At 45.7% G+C, this 12,043-nt stretch overlaps 2 protein-coding genes across 3 annotated transcripts; both read left to right on the top strand.

The window, feature by feature from the left end:
- The first annotated feature begins 1,787 nt into the window (after positions 1-1,787).
- LOC100844802 (disease resistance protein RGA2) lies at positions 1,788-3,909 on the top strand. Of its 2 annotated transcripts, XM_024462699.1 has the most exons (2): positions 1,788-2,298; positions 2,485-3,909. In XM_024462699.1, the coding sequence occupies exons 1-2, from the start codon at positions 1,972-1,974 to the stop codon at positions 3,685-3,687; spliced, it is 1,530 nt and encodes a 509-aa protein (XP_024318467.1). In that variant the 5' UTR covers positions 1,788-1,971; the 3' UTR covers positions 3,688-3,909. The 2 variants fall into 2 exon arrangements, with proteins under 2 accessions (XP_024318467.1, XP_010237282.1); XM_010238980.3 differs by having other exon boundaries at positions 1,788-3,909.
- Positions 3,910-5,682: 1,773 nt separating this feature from the next.
- On the top strand, positions 5,683-8,215 carry LOC100826793. The gene is made up of 3 exons (XM_003576482.4): positions 5,683-6,273; positions 7,532-7,615; positions 7,712-8,215. Exons 1-3 carry the CDS (start codon positions 6,111-6,113, stop codon positions 7,999-8,001), a joined length of 537 nt encoding a protein of 178 aa, XP_003576530.1. The 5' UTR covers positions 5,683-6,110; the 3' UTR covers positions 8,002-8,215.
- The last annotated feature ends 3,828 nt before the right edge of the window (positions 8,216-12,043 follow it).

Below are 12,043 nucleotides of genomic sequence, written 5' to 3'. Positions count from 1 at the left end.
ACCGATCCTGACGAAAACACATTTGCACAGCACCACCAACGCCACGAAAAAAATAAAAAGGGAACAAAAATAGTAACAATCAAATTTTAAAAATTACAGGTAAAACTTTATGCGTGATTTTATAATTGCAGATGAAACTTTATGCGTGATTTTAAAACTTGCAGGTGAAACTTTATGCGTGATTTTAAAAATTGCAGGCGAAACTTTATGCTCGATTCTAAAACTTGCAGGCGAAATTTTATACGCGATTCTAAAAATTGCAGGAGAAAATTTATGCGCGATTCTATAAGTTGCAGGTGAACGTTTAGGTGCGATTCTAAAAAATTGCAGGTGAAAATTTATGCGCGATTCTTAAAAATTGCAGGTTAGATGGGACGGATATTTTAACAAAAAAAAGAAATTGTAAAATGAAAAAGATCACATTGTTAACATGCGACGCTCCATTTTACTACTAAAAGAAGTTTAAGTGATGCGAACACTAATACATTGCCCGAGAAAATTAGAGTCGTAACCATGATGTTTTATTTTTCATTAGCAAAACATCCATTCAATAGGTCTAAACACACAAATAAAAAAGCTCAATGTCAGACCAGCCCAAAAGCCTTATTCCTAGCCATAAAAACCCACAAGGCCACGAGCCACCTATTCACCTGAAGCCGACAAGAAGATCGATCGGTCGCTTCCCTTGCAGGCTCGTCGACTGAGGAATTGGATTTCTCAGCCGACTGAGACTTAGTAAAATTGAACTCTAATACATCTACAAACCTTTAGACGTTAGGCGTGTGACCCCGCAGGTTCGGTTTTCCTTTCTAAAGGTTTGTACATGACCCGAAACATCTTCCCCACACACCTAGGTCACCATTACCACAGACACGATCTGTCGGCCGAAAACCGTCTGGAAAATTCGTTTCCTGACAGGAATAGAACTCCTGTGTCTCAGCTGACAGGGATAGCTGCATAGGAATAATCCAATATGCATGTGTGTTCACCGACAGGAGATGATATCCTGTCGGCTACTCCCGTCTTCCACCGACAGTGATATAATATTATAATCCGTCGTCAGGTCGAGGCTCGTCAGGCCGAGGAATTTTCCCGTTGGCTAACTGTTGTCGACGGGCGCACAGAAAAATAAATTAATAGAAAAATAAGTATTTTCTGTTGGTAGGCATACACTTTTGCCCATGCGGTTATAGTAAAAGAGCTCTAGCTAAATTATCTTTCGTAAGTGCTACCCCGTGACGAAGATATCATGCAAAAAAATATTTTAAGCGGGATCTTAAGCTTCCAAATAATCTTACGACGAAACTGGAATTAAAAATTAATGAGAGATCTATAGAGTCTGATCAACAAGATGTACTGCTTTTTCCCCCGCAAAAGAAAAACAAGTTGTACTGCTTGAACTTTTGACATAGCTCCAACCAAGCCACTGAATGAGACCCAATAATTGCCCTTCGGAAAGCAATATTAGGAGGATCGATTCTCAACACGTCTGCCACCGAAGCCTAACGATTAAGAGCGATCCTGAATAAAGACGGGAATTGTTATTTAAGAGGAGAAGGTTCAATCCATGTGTCTTTCTAAAAACAAACACCCGCATCACATTTACAGTAAAAAAAAGCTCGGATTGTGACAGACAAAGCGAAGAAGCTTGTGATATACTCTGTAGAAAGCAAAGAATCAACGGTCTTGGTTTCCCGACCGTGGAGCCGGTCTGAAATTGACCACACGGAAACGGTCGTCCGTAAACTAGCTTTGCATTGAAGACTTCCAGTGATCGACTTGCAGCCACATAACTTGTTCGAGTCAGTTCCATAGCACGTGCTCGTGTTGATTCTTATTGGCTTAGAACTTTAGAATTTCCAGCAAAACAAAACGAAAATTGAAACTGCCAGTGACCTTGCAGCACATACTTGACACATTCATCTCTACCGGTATGTTCGAAGATCCCCGCTACCGCTAGAGAAAATCACCATGGCGGATGCCATCTTCTCGGCCGTCGTGGGTGACATGGTGGGCAGGGTGATATCCCTTCTCGCCGGCCACTTCAAAGGGCAACGGTGCACCACCGAAGCCAAGCTACGAAGGATATCCCATATGCTCATCAAGGTTCACAGCGCAATAGAGGAGGCCAAAGGGAGGCAGATCACGAACCACGGCACCCTCGACTGGCTCACGGAGCTCAACGACGGCGTGTACCAGGGCCACTACTTGCTCGACACGGTCGGATGCAGCAGAGAGCCACAGCTTCAAGAAGAAGAAGAAGAAGAAGAAGAAGAGCTCGCTGCTGATCACAACAAGGTAGCCGCAAAGCCTTTCTCCTTGTCCTTGTTCAATCCTGCAAAGCGCGTGCGTGTAGCGGCCTTCACCGTGAAGAGCCTCCTCTTGTCTCGGCAAGATGTTGGTGTTCATGAGAAGATAGACCGCGTGGTGGAGATCTTGGAGATGGTATCTGGCGATCTCAAGGAGTTCATGATGCTCCTGCAGAACTGCCAGCCGGTCCACCGTCCATTGACCACGAATATCTTCGTGGAAGGGCAGATGTTCGGCCGGCACGTCGAGAAGGAGAGGATCATCAACTTCTTGCTGCAGGCCGACGACGGCAGCCGATCGAATAACGGAAATCTGGGCGTGCTACCGATTGTTGGCGACATGGGAGTCGGGAAGACCACCCTTGCGCAGCATGTCTGCGATGATCCCAGGGTGCGCAACCACTTCCCGGTAATCATTTACTCTAGCGTCTCGGCTGCCTTAGCCATGGTACTGGGAGAAGCAGCCGTTGTTCTACGATCCAAACACACGGCCGGAGACGCTGAACATCTCATCGAATCGCTGCATGTACTCAAGGAGAATTATCGGACCAAGAGGTTCCTCATCGTGTTTGAGGATGTTGACATGTGCAAGAAACAGATGTTGGAAGAGCTGCTGCCCATCTTGAGACAGGGGAAGCAGGGGAGCAAGATCATTGTCACCACCAATAACAGGCGTGTGGCAAGAAGCATGGGGACGGTGGATCCGATCAACCTGAAGGTTTTGCCGCATCCCGAGTACTGGTTCTTCTTCAAAGCCTATGCCTTTCCGGGGAGAGATGTGGAGGAGGACCCGAGGATGGTAGCGGCGGGGGAAGCGATCACGAAGAAACTAAATGGGTCGTTCTTCGGTGCCAAGATCGTCGGAGGGATGCTGAAGGCGCACCCGGATCGCCGTTTTTGGTGCAAAGTCCTGAGAAGCAATATTGGGGGTTTGTCTTTGTTGGGCGATGGCATTGGGTACATTGCAGATTTGGCCGAGAACTTGCTGCCAAGTCACGCAGAAATGTGCGAGGTGACCGTTTCCAAGAATCCGTTTTCAGCTCACACAGAATTGGCCAGGTTGGAGGATATATGCCAGGCAGCTCCTAGTGTTAGTTCTGGTTCTGTCTCTGGTGACTTCTTTGCAGGTGATATCTGGTTTGCAAAAGTGTTGTTGTGCAGGTCCGTGTTGCCATTCCAATGCCTGTACTACACTGCTCATTGCGCTTTCCGTCAAGGTAACAGTTCAAAGGAATTGATGAGAGATGGGGGAAGTAGATTTGCCCATATATTGTCGTCGAAAAGAAATTTGCGCGTACAGGTGGGTGAAGATCTGAGAGGAATTTATGCCTCTCAATGGCAGCTGGATGCTTTTTTTGGGAGAGGGCAAGTGTCTTAGCTTGGTTGCTTTGCTGATAGCCACGAAATATTTTGATGTACACTGATATCTTTAACTTCTCATTGATGTGTCGAACGGACGCTGCGACTGTCATATTTGCCAGTAGCTTGATTGTCCGATATGTACAAATCTCCGATTGCAGTGAGCATGGATGGAACACGCGTCTGATATGAAGTTGATTGCCAGAAACAAGCAAATAAAAGTGCCTCGGCATTATTGTAAGAGAAAGGGAAGTCAAAACGGAGGGGGGCGAGTTCATAACCAAATATGCCATCCCTAGCAAGAATGGAAGGAAATCCTTCGATAACACTTCTTCCTTATTTGAAAAAAATGATATCCGACGCGGGTGGAAACTCTTTCATTTCAAAAAAGTTCTTAAGAAGCAAATAGGATTTCCTAATGATTTGTCCCCGACTAGACCAGTGTAGATTCGGAATTATCTGTCACTATGTTCTTCCCAAGGACTTAGCAAATCAAAATAGCAAATTCTTGGGTCATCTCATCAGAAACCACACGTTTCTCTGGACCATCACAACGTACTTCCACATATCCACTTAGAGGAAAGTCTTTTCGTCATGGATGGCCCTTGAAACCATAATGTGTTGATATACGACGTAAATCCAGACGATTTATGGAATTAAGAAACACCAGACATATCCCATACTTCTCCCTCCCACTTGGCAGCTGCTGGAAATAGACTAAGTACCGGAGATATTCATGTGACTTCGTCTGCACTTGTTTGTACACGAATACGTGAGTTAGACCAAGTACTCAGTAAATTATGGACAACTTCAAATCTGCGTTTTTGAGAGGGATGATTCACTCTGCAAATATCGACCGAAACTTGAACTTGGTATATCATTTTATTTTATTTTTTTGCGAGGTTGGTATATCATTTTAGAAAGCACACCGATGGAAATTGGTAGTCGGTATTGGTATATGATCTATTCCCATGTTCCTATCTTTTCATCTTATATATGTACCCATTACTTGAGTAAAATCGTCCAACTATATTGGGAAATGGATTGGTTATCCATAAATGAAAATAAAGAAAGCTTTATTTTGGTCGCTTCTTGCTCCCCCGCCCCCTAGCAATTATTCACCAAGGTTAAAATCAGTGCTATTTAGAAGTAAAAATTGTGTATTTGCTAGCTAAACACAAATGCCCCGTCCAATCTTTATTTCTTCTTCATTTGCCCCCCTTGTAACTGAATCCTAGCTCCGTCGGCCTGGGCAGAATTAATATAACATAAGACAAGTTTTAACTTAATTTCCATCTGATTATCTGAAAACTAGCAAAGTAGAATACGAGTCCAGATTATTGGTTCGGGATCTATGTGCCTAGGAGACGTGAAACATGGTCATCCACTAATACACATGTCTGTCTACACATATGGCCACTTCACAATAGTCATTTTACATGAGTTCCATAAGCAAATCACATACTGTGTATCAATGTTTAAGATGATATTGAAAGACAATACTTTATAAATCAAATACAATCATCTTCCTAAGGCATATTTCTAGCACATGCATTGCTTAATGTCGTACGTCAAACTTACCTTCATCCGGAAAAGAGGCAGGGGAGCACCCCCGAAGAAGAATCTGCCGCCGGAGACGAGGAAGTAGTCTTTGTTGTGCAGAAACTGAGTACAAAGGAGTGTGAATTCGGAACCGACAACCTCCATATATAGAGGACGCCAAAGCCGAACATCTCCCGCACTCGCTATGTCCTAGCAAGCCTGGCCCTAGAAAAATAGTCAATTCGGGTGTTGTCAAGAGTAGGAGGAAGATTTCCCGGAGTACGTCACACCCCGACCCCACGTGTCAGCGACCCCATGTCGTCCACTTTAAACATCGCGTGGGCCTGGTTTCGCCTCGTGCCGGCATCTAAACGCCCCCCCTATTTCTAATCAATTTGTTCTGTTAGCCTCACCAGTCCCCTGCAGCACATCATGAAGTCGTTGGGTACAGTCTTGGCCTCTTGTCTGCGCATGCGTTTCCCAGAAATGCAGGGTTAGCTTTCAAGCAACCCGTCGAACCACAAACCTCCATCCATCCGACCATCCATTCCCATCTCTTGCCCAAACAGGCAGCCTTGCTCACTCAAGGCAAGCATCTCATACAGTCACATCACACATACATACATACCCACGAACCGATTTCCTCTCCTGCACAAGCACAAACCCCAAGTCAGATCCGTCTCTTATGCTGCCTTGCTTGTGGCCATTAGTCCACTCTGGAACTCCATAGCCGTACTCTACTTCTCCCACTAAAATAAACCATCTCTCGCTGACTCTCCACATTGTGGCAGATCTCCTCAGCGCAATTCTGAACCAGCCATGTTACATGTTTGACCTTGCAAAGTATAGCCGTCCAAGAACACGAGCTTAGCTAGCTAGTTGTTGCAGGGGAGAGTAGATATGTTGTTGATCCGCAGGGGTAAAGGTTCCAGATCGGCGAAGAAGGTCTCCTCAGCTCCATTTCAATCCCCTGGAGCTCTTGATGGAGGAGCTGCTGGCTCCAACAGCAGGCAAGTAGCGCCTGATGATGTCCTCCCCGTTGGAACCACATCCATTGGCTATGGTACGTAATGCTTTTCTTTTTTTTCTAGGCCTTTGTTTGTTTGTGTTTCTGAATCAGTAGGTGTGGATTATCAGTCTCCATGTCTCTTGTTTCTGATCAGTTCACTAGGTTTCGAGATATCGGTACTTGTTCCGATTTTGGGTTGGACATAGCTCGGGATTTCTTTTGATGCGGTGACAACGTAGCATTTATTTCAGAATAACTTTTTTAAAGGGATTTCAGAATAACTTTTGTTTAGTGAGAGGGCAGAAAGTGTGGCTTTTACACAAGAAATTTCCTTATCTTGCTTGCCAAAGATATGCTTTGTGATCACATATTAATTGTTGGTCATTTGGCATTTTCAAACGTTGGGATTTCTAAAAACATTGTTCAGACCGAATCGATGACCTACCGAATAGCGATATCATCGATTGCATCCATTCAACAGAGACTTGTTCTAGTGGAAGTTCCTTCTTTTTATCGAAATAAGTGGAGGTTCCTTGTTTTATGGTTCAGTACAGAACAAGGGTATGATCCTAGGAACTCAGTTACAATATTATACCGATGTTTGTCAGCCACACTGAACATTCACCGGCACAAGCACACCACAACTAAGCTGCCACCCTCTCAATTTTATTGATTGATCCTTTTGAAACAATCATCATATTCAAGTTTAGGATTTAACCAGAGACATGATGCACTTGCTCAATTTTGAAGGAAGCAAACAGAGTTGTATCTGTGTATGAGTGTATCAAACTCACTACGTGATCAGAAAAAAAAATCTTCATCAGTATATATTATGTATTTTTCAGTAGGAACGTGGCCGCCCGACTAAACAGACAATCGCCAACTCATAATTAAACTGCTAAAAATTACATAATGAAGATTATTTGCATCTGTATCATTCTACAGGAAGATTTGGTGCCCTACTAAAGAAAAGTAACCAATATCTCAAAAAAATGAGAGAAAAGAATCAGCAAGATATCATGTTGGCATTTCTCTGTACAAACTGTACGTTAGAGGCTTGGAGCTGACAAAATGTTGACATTTCTCTGCATCTCTTAATGATGCTAACGAGTAGGGAGCAAGCACGTTTCATCTTCTTTATGATGAATGACGGAAGATTGATATCGCGGGACGAACATGGGCCTCACGCTTTCCTGCATAATTATTGTCTAGTGGCCGTTGAGCTATTGTCATTATTATGTCTGAACAGAAGTGTGACCCGTTTCAGTTATCAATCACTTTCAGAGTATAATTACCTGCTTGAATTGTGCAGCCAGCAGCAGAGATGAAGCCTTCTTTGAAGCCTCTCCTTGGTTAGACTCAGATTGTGAGGACGATTTCTTCAGTGTCAATGGAGGTAACATGCAAATTCACATGATTCGAAGTGTTAAATGGACCAGATGGAAGCAACTTTGATGAACTAATTACCATTCCATTTTTGCACATCTCCTAGATGCTACACCTGCAAGAACATTCAGTTCTGCAAGCAACAACCAGCTGGCCACAGCATTTGGGCCTCAGACTCAGAAGCTGCCCACGCTGGAGGCCATCCTGAAGGCTGAGCCCCTGAAGCCACGGCCCCTGCAGATGAAGCTCGGTGACCTCCTTAAGGAGGAGCAAGAAGCTGGTATCGATGGCGCCGACGAACTCTCCAGAGCCTGGTCTTCTCGTGCAGGAGACGAAGCTGGCCGTTGCTGTTTCCCTCAGCTTGCGCGTGTCATCCACGAGAGGAGGAAGAAGTGAAAATGACAGCGTCAGGCCGTCAGTGCACTAGGATCATGGATGGCATGGCAAAGTCTGGATTTAACTGAAGCAAAGTTCTCTTTGCTTTTGCTTTCGATGCTTACAATCTCAGATTGCCTGATGGAACAGTCACGGTTAAATTATCCGCCAAATGTACATACACGAAAGTACCATCAGATGAAGGGTAAAAAAGGAACGTCTGTTTTATTTTTAATTTTCGCTGCTATAAATATTAGAGTTGGTGAGGATGGGATGGTCCGTCTTTCATCCCACCTTTCCACAATGCCACATCATCGGCAGGCCCGTACAGTGGCAGAGGCAGAGTGAACGATGGAATAGGACCTCCAATTTTTTTAGGCCCCCCAAAGTTTACTTAGTTAATACTATCGCATGTTTTTTTTAACGCATGAACTTTTTATTAGATAGCAACAAATACTAATCGCCTGTTAATAGAAGGAAAGGCCCGTGACAGCAACAAGCACGAGAAAAAAAGAAAAGGCCCACACCGTGGTCAGCCCACCTAGCGTGGAGAAAAAAAAGCCTGTACGTACGTCCGTCTGATTCTCCGATCGATTGCACCGTTGACAACAATCGAGCACACTTTGTTTTCTCGCTCAAGCTCAAAAGGGTGCCCTTCATAGATATCTTGTGAAAAGAGTATAATTTTGCTTCCAAAACTCAAATTTCAGGGCTTCATTTTGGATTTTGCACAAGGGCCTCAAAATTGCAGGTACGGCCCTGATCATCGGCAAAGATAGAAGTGCGTTGTTGAAGTCCTCAATCCTCAAGAACCCCTACCTCTGTACAAAGTTTATGCTGGCAGGAGCTGCTGCTTGATGATACGAGAACGATCTTCTCTCCTGCAGTGCAGGACTGAAAGCATTCCTATCGGTGAATCGATGCATGCCAGAGGGTGACGGTCGACGGTGTCACACAAGAGACGTCCACCTTTGTTTTAAGGTGGCATTGCATCATTATATAGACCCCGTTACCCCAAAGCATGTCGCCAACCAAAGAGTATACACCCCTGACACTCCTCCACGAGAACGATTGTGGCCTATCGCGATCTTTGAGTTGCTCAGGAGGCACATCAACCGACCGACACGTGTACTGGTTGTGCTTCTTGATGAGAATGCTGTTGGTTGTCGGTCGTTGATCGATATCGAGGAGAGACGGATGTTAAGAACTGCCACGCGTTGCATGCATGGATTAATTGTACTCTCTCTTAAGTGACTTAAATTTGTCGAAATATGAATGTATCTATATCTTAAAAAACGTCTAGATAGATATAATATTTTGGCACTTAATATGAGACAGAAGGAATACGTAAAATTGCTATCATATATATAGTTGTGGTTATTTTTTTCCACCGGCCCACATACAATGCGGCCGCACTCCATTCAGAAAACTGGAACGGAACTGTAAGTTCTTATGCTCAAAACATGCATTATTACGATCCACAACGCCCAGCATACAGCAGCTAAACCAACCACCTGCACATTAGTGGAAACCTGGGCCAAAGTGGGTAACCACCGAAAGTACCGAGAGAAACAGCTTGGCCTGACCCCGGCCCAAGTAAATGGCTAAGCACACTCCAAACATTACTAGCAGCGACACAACCAAAGATTAGGTGTCTGATCGATTCCTCTGAAGAGCAGAATCTACATTTATTACATTTATAGTACCCAACCCAATTTCTCTTTTTCATGCATAAGAGAACCGGAACCGCCCAGGCATATAGCAGCTGTGGTTATGACCCGGCATATATATATCACAGACAAAGGTCTCCATGCCATTGGTGAGAACCGGAACCGCCCAGGCCTAGTTACTGGCCGTCCCTGATAATTAAGCGCAGTTATCAACTTATCGAAGACAGAAGCACATAAGAGGAATAACAACTTTGTTCTATCTGTATCTCTCTCCGGTCATTTCTTTTTTGATCGGAGTGTCTATTTGCAACGTCCCGTTGCATCTCAAAATCTTCCACGCCTGTCAGTTGATCATTAACATATCAAAAATGCCCCGGCAATTGGGCCATTCATCACGTGCTCCTAGAGGAAAAGAGATTTCGTTCCGTCAACCACCATTTTTTCGTTGATTGCATGATGTGAACATGAAGATTACCATGAACCCACATACGGAATATATATTGCTCTAAACCGAAGAAAGAAAGGGAGTGTCTTTTTCTCAATCGACTTAGAAATAGTTATTTCTCAGCCGACGGTCATAGCCATCCAAGTAAGATTTTCTCATCATTTATACTTACATGAATCTTGCACGAATCTCGGTGATTGGATCGGATGATTGTTAGCGTCGACTCAGAAATAGTTATTTCTCGGTCGTCTTAGAAATAGCAAAACAGAAAATTTAAAGCTGGCGTCATAGAACAAAGAGGAAATTCCATATAGCCACCATGATTGCCCAAATGCTCAAATACCACAATGTTGACGGACGCCCTTCTTCCTCACAGCTCTGCCCCTCGGTGGGCGGACAGGGGTCGTCCCGCTGCCGCCACGGTCTCGCTAGTCGACTCCATGGGCATCGAGGTCGTCCTTGCAGATCCCGCATGTGTCGCCATTACCGCCAATGCAGGATCCATCACTGTCTCGGCCGGCAAACTGCACTGGCCAGGATGACAACCCCCGTGCCAAGTCGCAGCTACGCATTGTCGTACCGATCTCGCTAGACACCTCCCATCTCCCTCCCACGGGGCTTCTTATACGCCACGGTGGGCTGCCCGACATGCTGGTGCCGTATGTCTGGGGCACCTAGCCGCCGGGGTAGATCCACACGTCGGCAACCTGGTCGTCGGTTTGCCGCTCTGCCTCCCACACTTGGGGGCAGCTCCGGTCTGTTTGGTGCGCACAACGCAGTGAAGTATCTAATACCTCATGGAGGTCTTCAGGAGAGAAATAATAGAGAGCGAGGGCCCATGGACCATACACCTCCCTCATAATCCCTGGCGATTTTGGAAAAGCCTTGAGAAAACCTAGATATAACCCATGGTCTAGGCTTAGTGTGAAGTGGCGGCCACTTGTCCACTTTTGACCTTCTCCGACAGCTTTTTGGACTAAACTCTTTCAATAATCCGAGCTTAGTGTTTGATGTATGTGTTTTCTAAACTTGTGTACTAAACTATTTATCCGTTCCGAATTTACGTACTAGTAGTGCCGGCACTGTCGGCGCTGCAGCGAGGTGGAGGGGGCTACGGGGATGAGGAAGAACAGGAAATCATTGCATACATACCTACAGAGGCATGTTTGCGGAGGCAGCCAACTCCAGGCTACAACACGGGGACTAGCAGGGAGCCGATGTGGCGAGCTTGCGGCCGATTCGTCGTTGAGCACGGCCCGCGGGGATGGTGTAGGCGGAGCATCGAGGGTGCTAAGCTACGACGTCATGGCCACCACACACCGGCGAGCCAAGAACACCACCATGGTCTACCTCGTTGATGAGAGCGCGTGCGAGCAGATGACGCCGAAGCCGGGATGGCCGGAGCGCGTGCATTTAGACGCTAAGACAACCACGCCCGGATCATGGCCGCATCACCGACGAGATGGCCGATGACGAGATCAGGTCGAGGATGGCAGCGACGAGGACGGACCTTCAGGGCACGCGGAGGAGCTTCAGGTGTTGACAAGGTTACAAGGATGGCAGGTTGCGGCAGCGGCAGCGACGTTGGGGGTGTGGCGGAAACCCTAGAGAGGGGGTGATGGGGAATCGAGGGTGAGACTGTGAGAGGAATGGGTTTGTGAGCGATGTATATATAGATGTTACCGCCCCCACCTGTCATAGTTTTTTTGCCGGCAGGTAAACTGCCTCCCGTAGGCTGTGCCGGCCGGCAGTTTGTCTGCCCCTGAAACTTGTGGGTTTTCCCGGCAGCTACTCTACCTGCATTTCTATACTTATCCCGGCAGTTGAAATACCTCCCAATATATTTTCCGGCAGTTCAGTTTTTCTATCAATTAAATTGCCACCGTAAGTGGACTTTTCCTGGCAGTTAACCGACACCAAAAATGGGACGTTGTGTAGTGAGTGTGGT

The sequence above is a fragment of the Brachypodium distachyon genome, chromosome 4, assembly GCF_000005505.3.
Source record: "Brachypodium distachyon strain Bd21 chromosome 4, Brachypodium_distachyon_v3.0, whole genome shotgun sequence".
NCBI lineage: Eukaryota > Viridiplantae > Streptophyta > Magnoliopsida > Poales > Poaceae > Brachypodium > Brachypodium distachyon.
This window is presented reverse-complemented; position numbering and strand designations above follow the sequence as displayed.

Excerpts from the sequence above, each read along its gene's own strand:
- LOC100844802 (XM_010238980.3), top strand. The coding sequence starts at position 1,972 with ATGGCGGATGCCATCTTCTCGGCCGTCGTGGGTGACATGGTGGGCAGG.
- LOC100826793 (XM_003576482.4), top strand. The coding sequence starts at position 6,111 with ATGTTGTTGATCCGCAGGGGTAAAGGTTCCAGATCGGCGAAGAAGGTC. Across the intron at positions 6,274-7,531 it reads AACCACATCCATTGGCTATG|CCAGCAGCAGAGATGAAGCC; the intron begins GTACGTAATGCT and ends TGAATTGTGCAG. Across the intron at positions 7,616-7,711 it reads TTTCTTCAGTGTCAATGGAG|ATGCTACACCTGCAAGAACA; the intron begins GTAACATGCAAA and ends CACATCTCCTAG.